This window comes from Natator depressus, chromosome 2 (genome assembly GCF_965152275.1).
Source record: "Natator depressus isolate rNatDep1 chromosome 2, rNatDep2.hap1, whole genome shotgun sequence".
Classification (NCBI taxonomy): Eukaryota; Metazoa; Chordata; order Testudines; family Cheloniidae; genus Natator; species Natator depressus.
In genome coordinates this window covers 129,187,231-129,213,392 of record NC_134235.1, presented here as the reverse complement: position 1 = coordinate 129,213,392, position 26,162 = coordinate 129,187,231, and the positions used below count along the sequence as shown (strand labels likewise).

At 41.0% G+C, this 26,162-nt stretch overlaps 1 protein-coding gene across 8 annotated transcripts in view; it reads right to left on the bottom strand.

The window, feature by feature from the left end:
- The window catches only part of CDH18 (cadherin 18), an 845,073-nt gene that overhangs the window by 183,536 nt on the left and 635,375 nt on the right, over positions 1 to 26,162 (bottom strand). For all 8 annotated transcript variants that reach the window (XM_074944996.1, XM_074945002.1, XM_074945001.1 and 5 more), the window contains one exon: positions 13,564 to 13,858. In XM_074944996.1, the coding sequence (XP_074801097.1) occupies positions 13,564 to 13,858 (295 nt within the window). The remainder of the gene's footprint in view (positions 1 to 13,563; positions 13,859 to 26,162) is intronic.

Sequence of the window (26,162 nt, the reverse complement as noted above, 5' to 3'; positions counted from 1 at the left end):
AAAGTTCCTTTCTACTTCCAAGCTGGTGATTAGCATACGCCTTATTAGGTTGAGAATTGTTATCTGATGTAGTTGTTAATTCCACTCACATAAATAACTTGAATACATGGGAAAGAGTGAAAATTGAGAATATTTTGTTTAATTTGAAAGTTAAATATAGCTCAATCAGCCGATAATGACCTGACCATTTATTTTTATCCAAGTTTTAATAACCTATATAGAAATGTGACAGATACACTGGCATGCAATTATTTTAGGTTCAAGATGACTGGATTATTTTTGAAGTACAATAAGCTGAAAAGAGAAATAAAATGTTGTTTCCTTAAACTGTCATTGAAATCCATATGGCCATTTTTACTGTGATGCCCATACTTAACGTTCATGTACAAGTTTCAGCAAATCATGACAGATAACTTCAACTAACAGCAAATGCCCCCTCCTCTGTTTTACAACTTGCCTAACTACCTGAAGAATGAACTTCCACCCTCTTCAGCAATAATATAAACATCAACGTGAAAAAGCTTATCTTCTCTGTACCCTAGTTTAGTCTAAAATCTCTGCTGACTACAGACTTTCCATATTAATTTACTTATACTTTTTATTAAGGAATTTATTATTTTACCTTGAAGTATTATTTTATTTTATTTGGGCCACCGTCAATGCCAGGACACAGGAACAAAGTGATTTTACTCATTACAATGTACATACTAACCAAAACCACCTACCCATGTAGGCAGCTTCTATAGATATTTAAAACACGGTAAAAACTGCAATCTCTTCCTACCCTCAAAAACAGTAATTACCAGCAGATGCCTTCCCTGTCAAAACATATTAGCCCCATATAAGCACCTTCCCCAAAGCTTGGAAAACATATGAGCTTTAAAGAAGTCTCTACATGTCAATGAATATGGGCTTTTTCAGAAGGCATAGGAGGAGTAAGGTCCAAAGCTGATGTTATTTCATTGTAAACACCTTTGTAACAGTCCCTCTCTCTTTTAAATAGATACATTGACAAAAGATTCATAGATTGAAGTGTTATCATGATTCTATACCAAGAAGACACCATAGTTTAAAATAATCTGGGCATTTTTATTATTTATTCATAAAGAGCAATAAATATGCATTCATGCTTAATTATTTATTTATGGTTTCATTTTTATTTGGTGTTAAAAAGGAACAAAAATGAAAAGTAAAGACTTTCTAGAATGCATATTCAGGACATTTTATCAAATCACACCGTTGGAATCCAAGTGTTATGGCTTTGCTGCAGAAATTACTGTTTTCTTGTGCAGAATGAAATTCAAGTTGTATCTTGTTCGCTGTTGCTGTTTTACAATCCTTGAGAATTCATTTGAGAATTCAGCCCAGAGCAGTTCATGCAGGCAGGCAAGTACTCTCAGCCATCAGAAATCTTCACCTTATTTTCACTTCTTAAAGTTTTCATTCAACATTGATCCATCTGAGATTTTAACAATGCAGCAAATCACAGCAAGTTATGCACACAGATTTGCATTCTCAGCAGACATTTACTTTTTATTAAACTTCCTCATTAAATGTTAAAGTTTTGTCTGCAGAGACGCAGACTGACATTATCCTCTTCAGCTTTTCTTCTCTAGATAACTTTACAACATTCTGATTGCAAAAAAAAAAGAAAAGAAAAAAAGAGAGAGACTAATATATGGCTACAGTTCTGATTTCCCAAATCAATTCAGCCTTAGTTTTGATAACACAGGAAAAAGTAAAACTTTTTTTTTGGGGGGGGGGGGGAAGGAGGTGATTCTGAAAGTACACAACCATATTTTACAGTTACAAACAAAGTATCAACTAAGTAGAAGTAATACCCAATATGTAGTTCTAAAAGTGCCAAGGGGAATAGTTTGGAATGGTAATGTACACTGAATAACCAACTAATCCAAATTTGGGGAAAACACACCATTTTTTTAAAAAAATATTTGCAATGTCAAAAATGCTTTCACAACAAAATTTTCAGGTTTCCTTGATATAGACTTATGCTGTAGTTTAGTGAATAAAGGCCTTCAGGGAAATTAGATGTTTATTTTTTTACTTGGTTCCTTTTTGAGAACATAAAAAATGGCCAGAGAGGGTCAGACCAATAGTCCAGCTACCCAATATTTTGTCTTCCGACAGTGGCCAATGCCAAGTGCTTCAGAGGGAATGAGCAGAACAGGTAATCATCAAGTGATCCATCCCCTGTCGCCCATTCCCAGATTCTGGCAAACAGAGGCTAGGGTCACTTCAGAACATGGTACTGCATTCCTGGCTAATAGCCATAGATAGACCTATCCTCCATTAAGTTACCTAGTTTTTTTTAACCCTGTTATAATCTTGGCCTTCAAAACTTCCTCCGGTAAAGAGTTCCACAGGTTGACTGTGCACTGTGTGAAGAATTTTTCCTTTTGTTTGTTTTATACCTGCTGCCTAGTAATTTCATTGGGTGACCCCTAGTTTGTGTGTTCTGAGAAGGAGTAAATAACATTTCCTTATTTACTTTCTCCGCACCAGGCATGATTTTATAGACCTCTATCATATCCTCTCTTAGTCATCTCTTTTCCAAGCTGAACAGTCCAAGTCTTATTAATCACTCCTCATATGGAAACCGTTCCATACCCTAATCATTTTTGTTGCCCTTTTGGTTTAGGTGGAGCCCATCCTTCCTGTATAGGTCCCCCCTTTCCCAAAAGGTTCCCCAGTTCCTAATAAACTTAACACCTCCTCCCTACACTATCATCTCATCCACACATTGAGACCCTGCAGTTCTCCCTGTCTGATGATGCATGTGGATCTGGAAGCATTTCAGAGGTTACCATAGAGGTCCTGGACTTCAATCTCTTACCTAGCAGCCTAAATTTGGCTTCCAGGACCTCTCTCCTATCCTTCCCTATGTCACTGGTACCTACATGTACCACAACCACTGACTCCTCCCCAGCTCTACACAAAAGTCTATTTAGATGTCTCAAGAGATCAATAACATTCACACAGGGCAGGCAAGTCACCATGTGGTCCTCCTGATCATCACAAACCCATGCAAATATCCATGTTTCTAATGATCAAATCCCCCAAGACTATTACCTGTCTCTTCCTAATAACTGGAGTTCCCTCCCCCAGAGAGGTATCCTTAGTGTGACAGGATACCATGACATAATCTGGAAAGAGGACCCCAACTATGGGATCATTTCACTCTGCTTCAGTTTGATGTTCTCTTTCCCTGAGACTTTCATCCTCTTCAACAGTACAGAGGTTGTCAGACTGGGAGAGGGACCATTCTACTGCATCCCAGAAAGTCTCATCTATGTACCTCTCTGTTTCCCTTAGGTCTTCCAGTTCAGCCACTCTGGTCTCCAAAGCCTGTATGCATTCTCTGGGGGCCGGGCTCTTTGCACTGAATGCACACATACGCCACCCGTCCATAAGTCAGGTAATCCTACATGCTACACGAGGTTCATTAACATTATTGGTAGCAGTAATGGAGTCCTGGTTTACATATAGCCACATAGTTCATTGGAAGAAATTGTTCATTTGGCTGACATTTACAGTAATTTACAGGTAATGATAACTCTGAAGGAAACCACTGGAAGAAGTGGTCCTGTCTCCATCAGAATGGTCCCCTGAGCAATCGTCACATTCTCTTTCTCTCATGCCGAACAAGATAACCAGGAATCAGATAACATGCTGATAGGGCTCAATCCTGTAAGCTGCTGAACACTCTGGCCTGCACCCGTGAAGCACTTAAGCATGTGATTATAGTTACACACAGAGACTCACAGAAATGGAAGGAGGGAAGGGACTTCAATAGGCCAGGTAGTCCATCTTCCTGCACTGAAGTAATACCAAGTATACTCAGATGGTACCTAATAGATGTTTGTCTAACATGTTCTGAAAAACCTCCAGTGGCAGCAATCCCACAACATCCCTAGGTAACCTATTCCATTACCTAACAATCCTTATACTTGAGAAGGTTTTCCTAATATCTAATGTAATTCTCCCTTGCTGCAGATTACGTCTTGTCCTAGTTGCAGTGGACACAGAGAGCAATTGATCACCATACACTTTATATAATGCTAAACTGTTATGTCCCCCTCAGTCTTGTCTCAAGACCAAACATACCTAATAGGTCTGGTTTCCTAAATCTTTTGTCATTTTTTATTGCTCTCCTCTGAACTCTCTCCATTTTGTCCACGTTTCTTAAAGTGTGGCACCCAACACTGGGCACAATACTCCAGTTGAGGCCTTACAGCAGTGCCAGGTAGAGCAGCACAATTACCTCCCATGTCTTAAATACAACACTCCTGTGAATAAACCCCAGAACATTAGCCTTTTTCACAACATCATCACATTGTCAACTCATATTCAATTTATGATCCACTCTAACTCCAGATCCTTTTCTGCCATACTACTGCCTAGCCAGCTATTCGCTATTTTGTATACATTTGATTTTTCCTTACTAAAGTGTAGTACTTTCCAATATTTAATTTAATCTTATTGATTTCAGACCAATTGTCCAATTTATTAAGGTTGCTTGAATACTATTCTTGTCCTCTGAAGTGCTTGCAACTCTTTCCAGCTTGGTGCCATCCACAAATTTCAAAAGCATACTGTGCACTCCATTCCCAATCATGAATGAAAATATTGAATAGTACCAGGACCCTGGATAGACCCCTGCAGGACTCCAGTGGATACTTCCCTCCCCACCTCAGTTTGACAGCAAACCAATAATAACTATTCGTGGAGTATTCTTCTTTCAACTAGTTCTTCACCAAACTTATGATAATTTCATCTAGACCACATTTCCCTAGTTTGCTTATGAGAATGTCATGTAGGACTGTGTCAGAAGCCTTTCTAGTATCAAGACATATTCTGTCTACCACTTCCCCTCTATCTACCAGGCCAATAACCACGTCAAAGAAGGAAATTAGGTTGGTTCAGCATGATTTGTTCTTGACAAATCTAAGCTGGCTATTACTTATCACCCTATTTTCCTCTAGATGCTCACAAATTTATTCTTGGTAATGACAATGAGAAAGACTGGGGGGGGGGGGGGAGAGAGAAGAGATTCATAAAGCATTACCACCAAATCTACTGTAATGTCGAATTCAAGAACCAAGGAAAGTACATTGAATGGCAAAACAACAAATTCAGATATCACAAAAAGCACAAGAATAGCTAGTGGTGAAACACCTTTAACAAATACTAAAATAAAGGTAAGAAGTTCAGCTATTTATAGCATCCCAGCTGAAGGTTAAAATGGCAAACTTGTCATGAAAGTGGATCCAATCCACATGGGATGAATCTAGCCATCAATTGAAGGTGGTGATGGGGAGATAAAGAGACCAAATAAAAAATCTTCAAAAAGCAATAACAGACTTTGATCAGGTATCACTGGAAAGACTGACAAGAAAACAAATTGTGCACAATATACAATGACTTTTCAAAAAGTGTGACGAGGTGGGAAAAAAATCAATAAATGTTAAAGAAAAGAATGATCAAAAACCTGCAATGAAAGCATCAAGACTGATTACAGTAAATGGTGAGATGTAACACTAACTCTGAATCACAGGGAAGTTTCTTAGAATATATTCTTTAACAATCATCAACAGAAAAAAAAATATGTTTTTCTCCACACAAGCTAGATGTTGATGCTTCACCTTAGCATTAGCAGTGTTTTGGGTTAAAATAAAACACACTGATTTATTACCCAAAATGTTGTCCTAAAATAGCCTGGAAGAGTCTGAGTAATCCCTAAAAGCTGATGATCAGGATACATAATTTGTAATGTGGCTGTGAATTAAAGCCAGGAATTCAGACTGATATGAAATGAGGTTTGTTATCTATAGAAGAATCAAACAAGCTCTACCCTGGAGTGACTAGTGAGAGGACAATAAGAAGTGAACTACTACAGATAAGAAGAAGAAATCATTACTTTATGTGCTCTTGACTTTGAGGACAACATCGATCTGTTCTCTACCAACCTTTTCACTATGTAGATAATAAAGTGACTGCTGAAGAGACAGAGAATCATGAGCTTAATTACAAGTAATACCCTATTTGAGAGTTTAGAATTTGAAAAAAGGGAGGAGTAAAACTGGTGAGTTTTCTTTATAGAAAGTTGTCTTATTGGAGGCAGAACTGGCAGAAGTAACTGGGGTGTAGTCTGATTACAGATGACTGGACGGTATTGCAAGGAATGAATAGAAGCTAGCAACTATAAGACTAAAAAATAATAATTAACCCAAAAACATACAAAAATTGCCGTGCTGTTTCTATAGTTGTGATGTGACACTGCAGCAACAAACCAAAGACAACTGGAGAGACTTCATGCAGATCTGCTGTATTTTTCATGACAGCAGCATTCCCCGACATCAATAGTGTACATGAAGAAATAACACTCTCACTGTTGTAATACCATCTGCAGAAAAGGCCTCTAAGGCCATGTCTACACTAAAAAGTTAAGTCAACTTCATCTAAGTCCACATCGAGCTTCTGATTTAAGCAAGTTGATCTTGCATTTCCATTCTACGCTCATTGTGTCGGCGGAGTGCATCTTCACCAGCAGCATTTGCATCGACACACAGAGCACTGCACTGTGGGTAGCTATCCCACAGCGCATGTAGCCGAGTGGAATTTTGGGTTGGACTTGCAATGCCTTATGGGACTAAAACATTGGCGCAGGTGGTATGGGAACATGGCATTAGCCTCCCATGATGCACTTAACTCCCCTTTCCCTGAAATCAACGGCAAACAAACCAAGCCTTTTTCGAGCCTTTTTTTGTAAGCCTGGGTTACCCACATGGTTGCCATAGCACGATAAGCATAGACCCCACTCAGCTGTACACTGTAGTTGTCAGCATTACAAGCACCTCACACCTTATCCTGCAGTATTTACACAGCCGATACAGGAGCTGCTGCACAGAACAATGTGCTGCCACGCAAGCAGCCCTGCTGGAAGACACAGTGCGGAGCAATTCTCAGTTGCTGGCGACAGTCACGCAACACCTTGACACAGTTGAGCACCATTTCTGGGCCCAGAAAACGAGCACTGACTGGCGGGACCACATTGTTATGCAGTTATGGGATGATGAGCAGTGGCTGCAGAACTCTTGAATGTGTAAGGCCACTTTCCAGGAACTGTGTGAAGAGCTTTCCCCAACCCTAAAATGAGAATTGCTCTGACAGTAGAGAAATGAGTGCCGATAGCTCTGTGGAAGCTTGCAACACCAGACTGCTATCGGTCAGAAGGGCATCAATTTGGAGTGGGTAAATCTAGCGATCCAAGCTTGCAGGGCCATCAACAGACTTCTGCTAAGAAGGGTAGTGACTCTGGGCAACATGCAGGACATAGTGGATGGTTTTGCCGTGATGGGGTTCCCTAATTGCGGAGGGATGATAGATGGAACACATGTCCAAATCTTGGCACCATACCACCAAAGAGTATGTAAACTGAAAGGGATACTTTGCAATGGTGTTGCAAGTGCTGGTGGACCACAGAGGCCATTTCACCAACATGAACGTTGGATGGTCATACAAGATGCATGACGTGCTCATCTTTAGAAACACAGGTCTGTTCAGAAAGCTGCAAGCAGGGACTTTCTTTCTAGACTGCAAAATAATAATTTTTGATGTTGAAATGCCAGCCATGATCCAGCCTACCCCTTGCTCCCATGGCTCATGGAGCCATACACAGGCAACCTAGACAGCAGTAAGGACCGGTTCAACCATAGGCTGAGCAAAGACAGAATGGTGGTGGGATGTGCCTTTGGACGTTTAAAAGGTTGCTGGCATTGTTTGCATACTAGGTTAAACCTCAGTGAAAGCAATATCTCCATTGTTATTGCTGCCTGCTGTGTGCTCCATAGTATCTGTGAAAGAAAGGGGGGAAAGTTTCTGCAGGGGTGGAGGGTTAAGGCAGATCGCCTGGCAGCCAATTTTGAGCAGCCAAACACCAGGGCAATAAGAAGAGCACATTGAGGGTCTCTACATCTCAGTAAGGTGTTGAAAACAAATTTCAGCAATGAGCCAGAGTAATGTGACACGTATCTGTGCTGTTCCTTACCAAAATGTCCCCGCGATTTGCATTTTCTCCCCTGTATACTCCACCCCCACCAACCACTTTGTGTTCAATGAATAAAGAGCCCTTTCTCCTCAATCAGTTAAGTTTTATTATGCACACAAACACAAAGAGACAGCAAAGAAAAGTAAGATAACCTGGGGCAAAAGGGCTGATAACACTATGGGAGGAGAAACAAGGAAAGCTTGCTTACAGAAGCACTGCAATAACAATCAAAGGTGTCGAAATGGGCGCCTTCTGGTCCTGGTACCCTCCCCTGGTGTTGAGTGCAAGGGATAACAGACTTTCCCAGCCTCCGCCTCACAGGACATTTGTGGGAGGAGGATGTAGAACTGGGTGATGATGGCAGCACGTTCAGCATAGGCTGCAGAGGGACTCCAGAATCCAGCTGACCTTTTTTGAGCCTCAAGCAGACACTTCAACATGTCTGATTGCTCCTTTATAATCCGCAGCATCTCTTCCTGCATGACACGCTCTTGTTCCATGCATGCTCACCTGTACTCCCTGACTATACCCAGGTTCCTGGATAGTGTGATCTCTATGCTCTGAGCTCCATCTTGTCACTCTTGAACTCATTGAACATGTCCTCCCGAGTCTTCTTTTTCCACCTTCTAATCTGGGAAAGTCTGTGTCCCGGTGTGGAGGATAGACAAGGCTTCAGCTGCAAGGAATGCAAAGTACAAGGGTAGCATTGACAGTTCATACATTGTTTCTGGTGCAAGGTTAATTTTTTCAATTAAAAACCCCACCCCTCAATACACTTCACTGCAAGCCACATCATAATAATGAGTCAATAGCCACTGGCTATTGCAAGAGTCAGTTTGCTGCTCCAGCCATGGAGAATAAGGCCACAAGTTATGGGCGAGAGGTCTTGTGCTGCTGCTTTTGTGAAGACATCCTTGGGATCACAGGTTGGAACTTGAGAAAAGCCCCCTTTCCCCAGGAACCTGGATGGTGCTTGAGGACAGGCACCAGGGTAAAGCCCCTGAAATAGTTTGGTTTTTAACAAAAGCAGCACCGGGGGGAAGGAGACAAACAGGAAGCTGCCACCCTCTTTTTTTCAATGCTGCTTGCAATGCACAGTGATCCCTTCCAACTGCAACCATTGCACATTTGGGAAAGTGTGGTTGTGTGACTCAGATTTCACCAGAGAGGGGGTGGCTTACTTGTTGAATTGTTTGCGGTATAAGGGCTAGCATTGAAAACTCCCCCCGTTTCTCCCAAGTGACCCTATGTGATATCACTCTCCTGAGGGTAACATAGATGGCAAAGAAGCAGATGCTGCAATTCTGTGTGCTGCAATGATGCCAGCAGAGTTAATAATGGAGTGGCACAGGAAAGTGTCCTACCATGGTGGACAAAACAAGGAAGCCCTTCCCAGAAACCTTCTGCAAAGGATTGCAGAATACCTTCATGAAAGCTTCCTAGAGATCTCCATGGAGGGTTCCCAGGCCATCCCTATGCACATAAATAGTATTTTTCAGAAGGCACTCTCTGCGAAGCTGGAGTGGCCACCGATACCCCCTACACCTACTTTTTTGTTCAGATTAAACATTAAAAATAATAGAATGTAACTCTTAGAGTTTGATTGGAAATGTGTACTCACTAGAGTTGCCTTCCCCAGCATCATACTGTGACGCCAACTGATCCTGTGAAGTGATGGGCTCCAGGGTTAAAAACTGTTCTTGGCTGTTGGGGAGAATTGATCCTCCATTTGCCTGCCCTTCTCCCACAATCTTGGCATAGATGCCAACATTTCTTCTGCTGGATCGGAGTTCAGCCTGCACAGACTTTTCTTCCCACACAGCAATAAGATCCACCACCTCCTGTGTACTCCATGCTGGAGTGCGTTTTCAGCCTTGAGTCTCCATTCTCTTCCTCCTCCTCCTCAACAACGTCCTCCTTGTTGTTGCTCAAGGGTGCCCGGGGCTCCTGGGAGGTATCCACAGAGCATTTTGGGGTAGTGGTGGGGTGCACACCGAGAATTGCATGCAGCTTCTCATAAAAGTGGCATGTCTGTGGGGCAGAACCAGAACGACTTTTCACTTCCCCTGTCTTCTGGTACACTTGCCAAAGCCCCTTTATTTTCACATGGCACTGCTGCGTGTCCCTGGTGTAGCCCTTCTCCCCCAATTTTGGCATAGATGCCAACATTTCTTCTGCTGGACCGGAGCTCTGCCTGCACAGACTTTTCTCCCCACACAGCAATAAGATCCACCACCTCCTGTGTACTCCATGCTGAGTGCGTTTTCAGCCTGGAGTCTCCATCATCAGCTGTGCCAGCATGCTCTCCATGCTGCTCAAACAGGAAATGAAAATTCAAAAGTTCCAGGGGCTTTAACAGGGGAGCAGCTGTTTCCTGTGTAACTGGCTGATGTGCAGCGGAGTTGAAAGTGCTTTCCAGAGCAGTCACAGTGGAGCATTGTGGGACACCTCCTGGTGGCCAATTCATTCGAATTACACAACAGAGTCTACACTATCCCCATGTCGACCCATGGATATTGAATCAAGCGCTCCCCCTCTCGCAGAGGAGTACAGAAGTCGACTTCCTAGGCTACTTAGGTCAGCAGAAAGGACTCAGTAGTGTAGACCCATACATTATTAGATTGACTTAACATGGCTTATGTCAACCTAAGTTTGTAGTGTAGACCAGGCCTTTGAGACATTACTTCCAGGAATTATATTTCTTCCTGGGGGTGGGGGAGAATTAATATATTTTGGTTGTCGGGCATAGCAGATATGGATTCAAAGCATTAAAATAAAACTTGTGGATCTCTACTTATTAGTATCTCCGTGTGGAGAAAAATATTGCTAGCTCCAGGACAGAAACAATAGATCAATTAAGTAGTCAGTATCCATGAAGGAGTCATGGATTCAGACAGGAACAAACAACCATAAGCAAAGTAGTGTTGCACCTTTTGTTTTAAATGATATCAAGCCAGTTAGAAAGCCTCTTATCAGTCACCTGAAGAGCTATCTTAGTTCAAAGACTGGCCAGTTAGAGTGGCTGATAAAAAGTGCAGAGCAGCTAGAGAGGATTTATGGTGATATCTGGAGCTGGGAGAAAAGGTAGATAATGTGCTTTAAGCTGAAAGCAAGGTAGTGGAAGGAGAAGGGGCTGAGGGAGAGATTCCAAGTATGGGGGAAAGACTCATGGAATCAAGGCTGGGAGTTGAGATAGAGACAGAGACCCCAGGAAGGGGTGGAAAGAAGGTGACCAAAAGTTAGCAGGAGACCAAAAGAAAGAATCAAGAACACTCAGGGGCAGAAAGACACCAAGGGGAAGACTGACCAAAGGCTTGGACATTCAGCTATTAGGAAGAGAGAAGGGTACTTCTAAGGGGAGGGGGTAAGGGAGAGACTTTTAGAAAGGGGAAAGAATTGGGGAGAGAAACAAATGGAGACTTACAGAATATATCAGATAATCTGTGGAAGAGAAACATGGTGAGGGGGGTTAGAGACGCTGAGCAAGACAGAAGTTGGGATTCTATTGCATAGTGAGGGTGAAAGAAAATCTGAGGAGAAGAGAATGAGTGGGGAAGGGGGAGAAGAGAACCAAGGGGATATAACAAGGGGATTGTTCCGTGACCTAAGGAGGAATGAAACAGTAGGAAAGTGAGAAATGGGGATGGAGCTAAAAGCATTAGAAACAGGAGAAAAGAAGGGGATGGAGGGAGAGATTTAGATCCTTCTACATTATGATAGTTACTGTGCTGGGCTGGACAGTTAAAATAATCTGGTCTTGCAGAGTAGATGCGAAAGAACTGTATTTAACCAATGGGGCCAATTCACCTCTCTCTTACACCAGTGTAAGTCCATTTATATCAGTGGTGTAATGGCTGTTTTACATCAATGTAAAGGGAGAGGAGAATCAGTCTCAAGTTTTCAAACTGCTACAATCCTGGCTTTGGCTGTTGAATATTTCAGGAACATGATTTAACAGTTTGGTGCTACCTACAATGGTGTGATCAACACACATGCTAATATGTTATATGCTGTATTTTACTACATGCATGTGTTGAAGGAAAATGTGAAGGGGCTAGCTATGTGCCTGGACCACTCCCACAGCAAGGTTAGAGTCACAAACTTGATGAACCCAAGAGACCTATATGTCAGCTGGCTCACAGTAATGATGGCAGGTGATGCCCACCCCCCACTCTACATCTTAAATGCCAGTGAGCCAGAGAATGAACAAACAAAGGACTCCCAGGCCAAAACAAGCTCTTCATACCTAAGCTTTTAAATGTCCTCAAATTACCTCTCATTAAAAATAAAACCTTTTTCTCTCTGTTTTCCTGACTCGTACAAAGCACCCCTGATTATTTTTTTGCTGCATCTGGCCCATTATGATGAGCCATCATCATAATTCAGTGTGACTGAATGATGATAAACCATCAAGATTCAATCATACCAGCCTTTCTCTCCAAACATATAATTCAAATAATCACTTCTTTATGAGAGGCCAGTAACTCAGTTCACTTTGATATTTTTTCCTGTTGGCATTTATAAACTCCACTTTGCAAAAGTTCAGCTAGACACTTGCTGACTTAAGAAAGAAAGAGTCAGTAGAAGTGAACAAATTATATGTTTTATGTAAATCGACTCCAGAGCGTTATTTTTGTCTTGGACTTCCTGCTGTTCTCTTTTAGAACTAGTGTGGGTAACTGTCCCCAATCACCCATTAGTGATACAAGGCAGCAGGCTTCAGGAGGAAAACTGCTTACAATAGCTGAGCTTTCTCAAACAAAAATATTTTTGGATCTGTCCATCCTACATGAGAAAAGAAATATATCTAGCACTGTGCCAAAAAAAAAAATCTAAATCAATGATATTATTGAGGAACAAATAAGTAACAGGAACTGCTAGCATGTTGCTGCTGCTTTAAATATAGCACTGATCAAGCAGCAGCAAAATGCATGGACATATAATTAATACCTAAGGTAAAACTGTCATAGGGTAATACAAAGCTGAGCTACACTTTATCTTACATTATAAAAAATAACTGAAGATGAACCTGTGAGGCTGTGGTCTAAAATAAACTGGAGATTTACTTTTCCTTTCATTTATTTTATTCTTTCCATAAATTGCATAGATTATTTACACAGTCAAATGCCTCTGAAAATAAAGTAAACAGTGTAGTTGTACAGAAATGTAAGAATGTAACTTTTTTTCCCAAAGTGCAGTTACCCAGGAGTGCAAAACTATTGAAGTATTTAAGAATAGCACTGCATTTCCTCTTCTGCTGACATGCATAATGTATTGTATGAGTGAACTATGGACAGGCAGATAAAGAAAACTAACATGTGATGTTCAATTTGAAATCTTGCTGCCTTGTTATTACTACAACCTTCCAGCTTTTGTTGACCTTTGTGTATAACTGATGAAAAAGAAAATGCTTTATTATAACTCTGTGAAACAGGAACTGGTAGCTTCACTAATTAAAATTTAGCTGCCTTACAAGAATAATGTATCTTCCTTACCCATTTCAGACATCTCTGGCACAGTAACAATGTAAGGTCCATCTGTAAATTTTGGTGCATTGTCATTGATGTCCTGCACTTTGATAATGAACTCAGATTCAGGCTCGAGTGGCTTGTTCGTCCGTCTGTCAATAGCCTGAGCATGCAGCACATAGTGTGTCTTCTGCTCTCGATCTAGGCTTTTGGTTGAATGGATGTCTCCCGTAGTGTCATCAATAATAAATATAGTTCCAGCCCCTTCTCCCGTAAGGATATACTTGACTGATCCATCACCTTTGTCAGAATTGGAGTGTAGCTGAAAAATATACACAAACACACAATATCATGTAAAATAATATTTAATATAGCATGTCATATAACACGATGTAATGCATCTGTATGCTGTTAGTACTGGTCTAGAAAAAACTCCTCCCTGGCTGCTGTAATGTTCTGTGCACAAGTTTAGCCAACTCATACTTATTCTGCTGTGGGTTACCTCATCATAACTGATCTGCTTGAGTTCCATAGGGATCTCCCTCCAGTCAGTGAGCTTCTTCAACTCTGTCATGGTACCAGCAAGTACATGAAAACAATATTTCTATCAGTTGCCTTTTTTTATGGCTCGCATCAAACTGAGTCAGCACTGCTGGAGCAATACCTTGAGCGCTGGTGTCTGAAACATCTATACTGATGAGCTAAGGCAATATGATTAAGTTTTACTTCACTGATTATGGTTCAGATCCAATCACCCATAAGTCATCTCGTATGGCCCCATGCACAATACCATTTGTAATAACTGGAAGCTGGGGATAGCACCTGAGTGACAGATGCCCCCCGCCCCCCGCCTTATTTTACCTCCGCCTAAAACATAACTATTTTTTCACTTTCTTCTATTGGAAAGTCACCTAATCTGCTGACCCCTGTATTATCCATTATAAAGTAATGGAGTTTGAATGGTCTATATCTTAACTACTGCTAGCATATCTATTTAAAATATGTAATTATTTCATCCTTTGAATAGGACAAAAAACAACCAAAAAAACTCCTTGTGAACTTAAATAAATACCAAATTGTATTAAAAATGAAGGCTAAAAAGCTATGTATCCAGGCTTTCCCCTACTAAATTCATAAAAAGGGAGCCTAGAAATCTGTTTGCCACAGAAAAACCATGGAAAAATGCAGAATTTCAGCTTTTACAGGAAAAATCTTTAGTTTTTACATTTAATGTAAAGATAAAAACTGGTAGCTTCACTCACTGCAAGTTATCTGCCTTACGAGAATAACATTTTCCTTACCCATTTCAGACATCTCTGAACTCATACAGCAGAATTCCATTTAGCCATCTTACATTATCAGGCTCAGACAGTCAGCCCCAGGCCACTGGGGCTCAGTTAATATGGAGAGGCAGAGGCTCGGGTAAATGGGGTTCTACTGTATATCAATAAAACACTGTTCAACTAATACCTATACATATTATGGCTAGGGAAAGCAAAGTTCAACGTTTCATTTTAATCACAAAAAATGTATATTTTTATGTTTCTTTTAATTCGAGAATTTTGGGGGTTTTAACCATGGAAAACTAGTGGTTATCTACATTAAAAAAAAATCTGTGTTCTCTGGCAGGAGGGCATCATTGTTTGATGGGTTGAAAGGTTTTTATTAACATCACCTTGATAAGAGGAGAGTGAATTTTGTACAATGCTGACCAAAGTGAGAATACAGTTATCAACATCTGTCCCAATCCTCACATTCTCCTCCAGTGGCATTAAATTGGAGAAATAGACTTTATGATTTTAAGTACTGACTCATTCTCATACTCACTGAGTTTGCTTGAATAGCACAAATTGTATTCTTCTAGCATGTGTTAGCACTAAATATCTGGCATTATTAACTTTCCTTGAAGAATCTGAGTAAAATATATAGAGAATACCAACAAATGTTATTAATTCAATTAATGCAACACATGGTGTTGCTTTCCAGTTGCCTCTCCAATTTGTGCCTCTCCATTAGTGTACAATTTCCTTTCAAACCTCATTTTAGAAACCATTTTAGGACATAGAGTATAATGTAAAATGAGATAGTTAAGGGAGATTGTAACCTTCTCGTTTATGCTTTGTCAAGTCAGAAGCTGCAGACACTTTCTTATCACCCCTTCTACCTACTTCCTTCTTTGGAAACTCTGTTTTGTGTTTGAAAGGCATTTGAGGTTGTGATTTATAAAGGTAAAAGACATATGTAGTCACTTGACGTTTTTCATTGTGGTTCTATCAGCTATGCATGGTTGATGTTGCACATCATTTATACTGTGTTCTGTATGTATTTACATTGCTGGGGAAAATCTAATAAAATTAAAGGCCAGATTCTCAGCTGATATAAATCAGCATAGCTCCATTGTAGCCAGTGTACTTACACAGATTGAAATTAGTGGATGACCTGGCCTAACGATTAAGATCAAATCAAAAAGTTATAAAATTCCATAACTCTGAACTTATTTTTTAAGTCTGAAAAATTAAAAAAAAATGTGTGGGGAGGGAGACAAAGTTGTACTGAGAGAGTGTGTGCGCGCAACCATCTAGTCCTGAAAGGATATCTTTCTATTTTTACATATCTCGTTTTTTATTCCTTTGGGCCACATTCTGCATTCAGATACATGCACATATCTCACAGACTTAAACGGAATTGGTGCTTGTATTATCAAGGGAAGAATCTGTTTATATGTAAGTAGTCCTCCCCTTAATTTATAATGCTCAGAGTGCTCAGTCTTGTAATGCTTGTAAAGCCAAAACACTCACCAAGTTGGAATTTGCCCTGTGAGAAAACTGGAATATAAGGACCAGGATGTTGGTCCATCTGGTGAAATAGCAAGAATTCTCATGTGCATCATTGCTAATTCCACTTTGATGGATAGATTCCTATGTGCCATAATTTTTAGGCCAGTAGAATTTATTTCAGAAAGCACGAGTGGTCTAATTTCTTATTAAACCTGCAGACAAGCTGCATGCGGCAGATCGTTCCAAATCCACCCCTGGTATAAAGCTCTGAAGTCAATGGAGCTGTCCCAGCAATGTGCAGAAGCCTACTCCATGCTACAAGGAGATAACAGGGAAAATTCCCTCCTCATTCTCTTTCTTTAATACTCTGTGTGTGTAGTTGTTGTCCAAGCCCAGAACACTGGTAAGAAATGAACAGACTGAGCAATACAGATAAAATGGGCTCAACCACTTCCTCACCTCAGCTTTGTAAGATTTTTCTGTAAAGATGCCACTACTCAAGGCAGTTCTACGAGTCTACCAGAGAAGGGAACTTTTAAAAATTGTCTGTAGCAGGCTGCTTCTAAGTATGAAATACCTTAGGATATAAAAATCTTCCAAAACCACTGGCATGCTCATGGAACTGAACAGTATTGGACTGATTTTTATTGTGGGGTGGGGGTGGAGGGGAGGACAGAGGGGAAGACAGAGGGGAAGGAAGGTTAGCACTAGCTGTCAGAATGAAAATTCAGGTATGTTTTCAGTCAGGAGAATCTTGACTCTCACAGGTAAACTATAGGAGGTAATGACAGGTTTCAGAGTAACAGCCGTGTTAGTCTGTATTTACAAAAAGAAAAGGAGTACTTGTGGCACCTTAGAGACTAACCAATTTATTTGAGCATAAGCTTTCGTGTAGCTTATGCTCAAATAAATTGGTTAATCTCTAAGGTGCCACAAGTACTCCTTTTCTTTTTATAGGAGGTAAGAAGCATGTACCAGCAATGAAATATTCCTCTGCTCACAGGTGTCAACAAATTATATGCTTGTCCTGCTACATCTTATGTGAAAATTACCCTGCAAGCTATTAAAGGAAAATTTGTGCTGGGATAATTAAGGGAAGACAATGAGTTGGATTACATTAGCAAAACCTGAAACCTTCAGATTTTCAATTGTGTCTTTCACACTTCCATTGTAAAGCAACTGCTGAAAGAAAGAAACTGGCAGAAAATGATTTGGGTGCCTCTTTTTCTGCTTTTTGATATGTTTCCTTCAGTGATTCCCCTGCTTATGAGAGAGTTGGTCTTTTCCCCCCCTGCATACTGCTAAATCATCCCCAGTAGAAAAAATGTATCCCTGTGGCTTTCAAAGAAAAAATGACTAGAAGATGGTCCAATAGTTAGGACACTAGGCAGGGGCTCTGGAAATCCGGATTTAATTGCCTGTTCTGCCACTGAATTCCTGTGTGACCTTGGGCAAGTCACTTAGGGCTTGTCCTCATGACACGATAAAGTACATTAGAGGGGTGTGATTTATAGAATGTGCTGCACTCTAACTGCCCAACACAGACCTTGCTGGCACACATTAAAAGGCACCTAATTCATATTATTCTTAATTCATGCCAGCAGTATCTACATGGAGTTTTACCTTAGACAAGCCCTTACTCTTATTTGCCACAGTTCCCTATTTGTAAAATAGGGATGTTAGGGTTCTTGGGATACCCAGGACTGTGAATCACCTTGTTAAATCCTGACTCTAGAGAGAGGGAATCTTTCTTGTGGTAGCTGGATGACAGATAGGTCCACCAGCCTTACAGCCACTCGAGCACTCTCCTCTAGGCTATGGCATCCCTGACGTCACCTCACAGGTTAACAATAGGGACACCACTATCCCTGAGTCCCTTTGAATTATTCCCCTGTGATATCCAGCCACTGCTACTGGCTACTCACAGAAATTCCAAATCCTCTGCCCCCAAAGGTACAGTGTACCCCAGTTTACCTGTTTCACCTTATACCACTTCTCCCGTGAACCACACGCCACTTGTGAACACTTACAAGAAAACAGAAGTAGGTTTATTTAAGAAAAAAATAACTAGAAATGAGAGAAAGTGATGGACGCAACTGGATACAACACGAAATAGCAAAATGCAAACTGGATCTACACTTATCAATAGTTACCTTTCCAATGTAATAAAGTAGGTCCTCCCACCCCAAAGTTCAGTCTGTTGCAGAGCTGTCTGGCTTCACAGGAACCAGGATTCAAATGTTCATGATACCTCCTCCCCACACTCCACCAGGTGTCTCCTCAGTGAATGGACCCAGAGTGCTTCTCCCACCCGTGTTATACTGAAAACAGATTTTTTTTCTATTCACAGATAGGAAGAAATCCTGTCTTGTTGTAAACTTTCTTTTTTACCTTTAACTTTGGTTTCAGTTGCTTGTTGTTGCCTCTGGTGGTTTCCCATACAAAATCTTAGTATTCCACAAGGCTGAACAATTGAGCCTTGCACTGAATCACAGGCCAAACAGGACAGAGTGTCAATTCCCCTTTGACTAAATAGGCCATCACCAAGACACATCATCTCCTCGTGACTAATTACTACTCCAATATAAACACCTTATGACTTGAATATTACCCATATATGCATCTCCGAATAATCATGAATCTTGATAAGTTATGCGGTTTCTGTGGATACCTTTCATGTTACTCTTTATGGATAAATACCCTGTAAATCATGTGTTTGGTGTAGTGAGTTTGTCAGGTCGGAGGTTACTTAACTTTCCTAATAGATAACACTGAAAGATCAGATGCCAAGTTACCAATGCTTGTTTGGAACCCTATTTCCACTCCTTTCAATGACTACTATCCCTTTGAGGTCTCTCTATCAAAAGCAGTATCACTGAATCCAAATCCAGGAAGTCACAAACAAGACAACAAACCATAGACATGAGGAAAGAAGAATAAAGAGTGACCATCTTCTAGGTTAAAACAGCTTTCGGTTATTAAAGTACATGAGCTCTGAGAGCCTCTGTGGCACATCTGCCCAAGACATAATCATTTATCCCTAAAGTCCCAGGTTTTTTTGTTGTTGTCCCCACCAAGACATTTTCTTCTCCCTATAAACTCCACAGACATGGTTGCTCATAAAAGAGCATTTCTACATGCAGGACACAGAGCCAAGATTTTCAGAATTGATTACGTGATTTTGGGTGTCTCAGTTACTGGGTGCACAAATTAAGACACCTTGGATGAGCCTGATTTTCCAGAAAGTGCTGAGCACCCTGTCTTTTGGAAATCAGGTCCCTTCAAAGAGTCTCAAACAGGGCATCCAAAATCAAAGCACTTAAAATCACTAATCACTTTTGGAAATCTTGGCCATTCTGAGTCTGCTTCTGTGTCTCAGAAAACAAGGTGTTTAATTATTCATTTGTCTTGTACTGGACATGACAAAAAATAAAGACAGTCCTTGCCCTATAGAGATTACAGTCTAATAAACAACATTCTAAACGTTAGAGAAATAGAAAAGTGGGATAACACAGATTTTTTCCCCTTTCCTCCAAATTGTAAATACACGGAGAGGTTTGAATGGGAGTAGGTTAGTAGATAAACAAACTAGGATTAGGTCATTCCACAAATAGATAGGGCAGGCTACATATTGAAATACTAGAAAGTATTTCAATATGTACCTTTGTCTGTAGGTGAGCCATACAAAAATAAAAGATAACATCTTCAATGGTGCCTGCATGACTTAGGAGCCTCAGCTCCATTTTAAAAAAATGATCTAGGCACTTAGCAATCAAATCCCCTTTGACTTGAAATGAGACTTGGGCTCCTACATTATGTCGGCATAGCAGGGGAGTTACATCAGCGGGAGGAGCATTTCAGTGTGTACACTATTTTGTCAACAAAACTATATAGTGTAGAAAAGGCCTAAGTCTCTTCTGAAAATGAGATTTAGGCCATGAATCACTTAGGCACTTTTGAAGATTTTATCCAATATTGTTTATTTGGTAAAATTCCTCGACAGGACAAATACAATAAATATTCTGAATCTGTTCACTTCAAGAGGAAGCCAGACAAGTATTGCAGTATGCTTATTTTTCTTCTTTTATCCCTCACTCACCCCATCCCTGTCTTTATTTCTTTAAATGTGTTCCTGTTCTGAGAAACAAGAAAGTGAAAATAATAGCTGAAGAGTAAATCTGAAATATCACCTTTATCAAGTCAGTAGGCTTCATTTCTTGACATATTTAATAACAGTTTGGCTTCAAGATGATTTATGATAGCTCTTTCATCTTTAACTGGTCTATTTCTCTAGCGTATGACTGATTTAGCAGAAGAGTGAGCAAGGTGTCCTTGTTTTGTTAAGACAAACATTTTTTTTCCATTAATGCTATTATGTCTAATTTTCTTTTATAATCCTCAAGATATCATAAAAAGGATTAAGTTTCTGAAAGGCACAGTGTTAATAGATTTCAGAGTAGCAGCAGTGTTAGTCTGTATCCACAAAAGGAAAAGGAGTACTTGTGGTACCTTAGAGACTAAAAAATTTATTTGAGCATAAGCTTCGTAAGCTACTGCTCACTTCATCGGATGCATTCAGTGGAAAATACAGTGGGGAGATTATATATATACAGAGAACATGTTAATAGATGTAGTTTAAACTTCTCTTAGCTAATATCAGTTTTCCACAACTAATTTTAAAACCTCTAAATAAATGCCATACTATTTCAGAGACCTGCAATCTGAATTGCTAGCTCACTAACTACACCACACAGGGATTTCAGTACAATATTTAAAACCCTCAGATCCAGAACTAGGTTATCACTATCAAGATCTGTGTGGCACCAATGTGTAGCTACTGAAAGTGATAATTTAGGAACAAGCTTTATTTCTCAGCAAGCTGGCTATACCTGCTTATTTGAATGATTTTGTAATTGTCACAGTTCAGGGCAACTGAACCTGTATTTCCCATGGATGGTTCACCATGGGCACCTACTCTTGGCTTTCAGCTCCCTAGCTGTTGCCTCTCTTAGGTGGAGACATGAATCTCTCTCTCCCTTCTGACTCTGTGCTTTCCCAGGCTGGAGAGTTCCCATTCCTTCACTGTGTCTTCCCAGCACAGACAGCTTGCCCTAGAATACCTGCTTCCTTTCCCTTCAGAAAAAGATAACAGTGTAATTGCTACAGATATAAGTTCCACACAACTCTTTCTAAGCAAACTTTCTTCATTTGTAAGGTACAAAGCACTACAGAAAAAACAGATTAAAAACAATAAAAAACTGACAAGGCGTGCTAATAAGCTTACCAGAAGTCAACCCAATTTTCTGCTATGGATTTGGCAAGTGCAATCTTTTAACCTAGGGGAATCCTTGTGGTTACAAGTTCATCAGTTTTTGACTGTTGCTCCTTGGAGACTCCAGTTGGAACTAGCATATGCATTTCTCCCCAAGGAGGGTGGTTTCAAAGGGTTGATAATGGAGGAAGTACATTAGTATTTCCCCTCCCTACTACAGGAGGATATACAATGCCGCAACTCTACATACTAAATTGCATTTTTAATACAATGTACCCCAAGGTGTTAGATCTAATACAATAAAGTTTAACTTAACTCTATAAAGTTTACCTTAACTCCATATGGTTCATTCGGTATACTGCCAATCGATCACAGTAATAACTAATATGTTATGAAAGCTCTAGTGCTACCTTATGAGGAGAAGGTAAGAATTGCTAGCAAATTTTATTAAAGCAAAATGTAACCATTGGTAGTCCCACTTGTTTGTGATTTTTTTTTAATATTACACACATACACACACACATACACACAGCTACCTAGAAAAAATGCTAATTTGCATCATACTAATGAAGGGATCATAATAAATACAGTAGTTATTTTACTATGGGGGTTGATTATTTCAAGCAAAACATGATGTGGGATTTTTTTGGACTTTAACTTTTTTGGGGGAACATATTTGTAGTAATTTAAATATAGTCACCATAGTTAATTAACCACAAAGAAGGATTTGGTTTCAGTGCTATATTTGAATACGACAGGAAGGATGGTCCTGTGGTTAGGGTGCTAGCCTAGGACTTAGAGACCCATACAGTATTTGATTTCTCACTATGCCAAAGACACTGTGTGTGATCTTGGACAAGTCATTTAGTTTGTCTGTGCCTGTGTTCCTCAACTGCACAGTGTGGATAACAGCACTTTCCTCATTCACTATACCCCCATGAAGTAGGGATGAGGGCCATATAACTACCTTAAGTAGACGATTATGCCTGTGCAACTTTAATGTAGCCCCTTGCGTGTCTGCATTATAATACACTCTTTAATTACATGCTCACACAGTATTATTCCCCACAGGAGTCCCGCCTCATTCAATGCACAGAGTAGACAGTGCTCAATTAACATGCAGATATTCAATATTTTGTTTTATATTCATTTTTCAAGATGTCTGATTTATTACAAGGAAGATAAGAAATATTAATTTCCTCAGAGGCTTTTCTATGGTACTCATTACTACAGTATCTGAATACTTCAAAAACATTAATTAATTAATTTTCACCAAACGCTTGTAAGGTGGGGTAGTTGTATTATCCCCATTTTACAGATAGGGAATAGAAGCATGGAAATTAAGGTAAAAAATGTCCACCAATTTGGAGTGTCCAATTTAATATACCTAGGGCCTGATTTTTCAGAGTACTTGGCATTATATAGCACTTGTATACATTCAAGCACAGTCCCATTAATTTCAGTTGAAACTGTGAGCAACTCAGCATTCTGCAAATCAGACCCCAGGGTCTCAAGTCAGGTATCCGTAAAATGAGGAAAATACAGTTAGTGAAAGGTTTGGTTCAAGTGACTTGATTCACATTTCATAGGAACTCTGTGGCAGAGACAGGGATAGAATCCAATTCTCCAGGGCAGCATTAAAGTGCCTTAACCATGAGACTGAAATCCCCTGCCTCATTCACCATACAACTTCCAACTTCTGCAACATATAAGGAAGGGTTCCTACGGACAACAGTCTCCTTTACCACACAACCCTGATTCATTCCAAGAGCAGGTCCATCCTGTGCATGAAATGAGGCAGGGATCCTGTGGCAAAAAACAGCGTATAATTATGTAATTAAAGACTATCATAACACATATGCCAAGGGGGCCAAATTAAGAAAGACAACCTTAATTGTGGCATTTGCTAACTTTTGAGTGACGCATAAAATGGGCATGTGCTCCCCCCAGATTGGCTCACTGGCTCTGTCCTTCTCTTGCCACATCTGCCCCCTGCACACTCAGCCCCTGTCCTTGGCAGCTGGGTGAGGAATGGAAGGGGCAGGACCAGCCACTTCTCATTCCAGCCGCTCTGGGTCACGGCTCTGTGCAACAAAGCAGATGTCTGAGAGAGCCTTGTTGGGGAGATGGTGGCAGGCTGCCCCCTGCCTGCACCCAGCTGCTGTGGACATGGACAGAGCAAGCCAGAGCCTCCACTCCCCCAACATGTTTCTGGCTTGCTTAGCCCCTATCCCCAGCCACTGGGCCTGGCTGGGGGGCAGCCCACCACTGCCTTCCCAATCAGGGTCTCTCAGGCAGCTGCTGCACTGTACAGAGCAGTGACTCGGAATGGCCAGCTTGAGCCATATGAGAAGCAGCTCCCTTATGCTCCCTGCCTGGGCCTTGCTGCTAGGGAGAGCAGCCGAATATACCAGGGGGCAGGCACAGCAGGAGGACAGAGTCCCTCTCCTCCCCTCCCCCATCCCCAGGTAACATGAGGTGAGGAGAGTGTGGCAGCCCCGGGCTGGGTGCAGTCACTGAGCAGAGGAGACATGTGGGACTGTCATGTGTCCTCCCCTTTAGATTGTGCCCCCCCAGTATGGGGAGGCATGAGTCATCTACTCTGACTTTGCAAATTTAATACTATTCTTTGAGCTCTGTTTGCATGGGTGTAATTTCCCAGGTTTTTTGTTTGTTTGTTTTTAAAAACAGTAATTTCATCACATGGTATTATCATTGCTATCCACATGGGACACCACCAGCATTGGGACTTTCAGATCCCACACACAGCTCCCCACCAAATGAGCCAGCACAGTCACCGATAGAAGTAGTACATTGTCATCCTCCATATGCACCAGAAGTAGAGGGTGAGATCCTTTGCCATTGTGGTTCACAGATACTTGCTGACAGCAGAGAAATAACGAGAATCAGGAATTCTGGATTTTATTCTGGCCTCCAAGGGTGTGTGTGCTCTTGTGGGCAACAGATTCTTCTGCCCACTCCCCGCAAGCTTAAAGCCTTTCTGCCTCTTCCCCTCTCATCCTGTCCCTGTCCCAGTCCTGTCTCTTCCCTTCCTTCTCCCAGTCCCATTCTCCACTCCTGAGGCTTCTCTTCCCAGCCTTAGTGTCCTCACCCAGCCAGTGCTAGTATCCCCCTACATACTTCCCATCCCAGTTGCAGCCCCTCCTGACTCCCAGTCTTCCCCCACCACTCTTAGTTCCCAGTTCCTTGTCCTAGTCTCTTTGCCCAGGCAGTCCCAATTTTCTCCCTGCATCCTAGTTCCTTGTTATATCTGTTTCCCATTCCCCTCACACCTTGTTCCTTTCGCCACACATACTGGTTTCCAGTCACACTGTCATTGCTTAAGCTAGTCCCAGTCTTCCCCTCATGCCACATCAGATTTTAGTCCAGTCTCTCTCCGAAGGATCCTAGTCTCACTCTACTCCTGCTAATTCCTCCTCAAGGACCAGTTCTTGCCCACTCCACATTCCAATCAGACAACTTTCTCCATCCCGCTGGCCAGGCATCACTGGTGGGACATTGTGATCACAGGAAAGACAGGCTCACATTCTCAGTTCTGAATCCCAATCTTCAGCAGCCCAGATCAGAAATTGCAGGGAATGTCTATTCAGCCCTGCACAGGGATATGCCCAGTATGGAAGGAATATTTGGAGAATTCAACTGATACATTTTAGCAAGACTCTAGTGAGCAGGTGTGAATTATTTTTCCAAGACTTAAAACTTGGCCAAATTTGGACAATTTTTTCATGGAGAGCAAAAGGCTCATCCCTGGTACTTGGATTACCCCTCCCTTGCCAATTTTCAAGTCCCTGCCCCAAAACACTAGAGCTTTTCAAATTAAAGTTAGATTTTTTAAAAAACACATGGGGAAATAATATTTTTCCCTCTCTAAGCTCATTCTCACCAACAGTTGGACCATTTTAGCTGGGAGGAAAAAGCTTGAGGCAAAAATGGAAAATTTCAGCCCATGTTCGGCAAAATTATAAGCAATTGAAGACAGGTCTTATAACAGGAAGTATCAGGCAATATTTCATATTAGATATCAGCAGTGCTACCTATACTGCCTTTAGTAGAGTGTTTTTTCATGTTGGGACTGGTGTTACAGTAACAAAATTAGATGGAGGTTATTAGAGTTGAACAATATTTTGTGGCTGGGTTCCAGTTCAAGTCCCTGATTAGATGTTCCTCTAAAACAAAACAGAAACAAAAGCCTTCCTCAGATAGGCCTGAAGTACTGCTTTGTGTATCAATGAAGACGAAAAGTTTTAACTCATTTTGATTCACACTACATCCAGTGTACTCTGTTGGGTACTCAAATAAACAATGACATGCAGACAAACAAATGAAATTACATACACACCTAGGCTTGTTTTCTGAGATTTGCTTCAGTAAGCTCACTAAGCACCCGGGGAAAACAAAGAACTGTTCCCCTGACAGTCTCTTTCCCCTAGGAACTGCCTCTTATAAGTTCCTTCATTAGTAATAAAGTGCAGCTGCCTTCAGTAAATCAGGCTCCAGAGGGATGCAGGTGTCTTTTCTCTTACCTTCCCTGTGTTAAGAGAACTGCATTGGAGTCT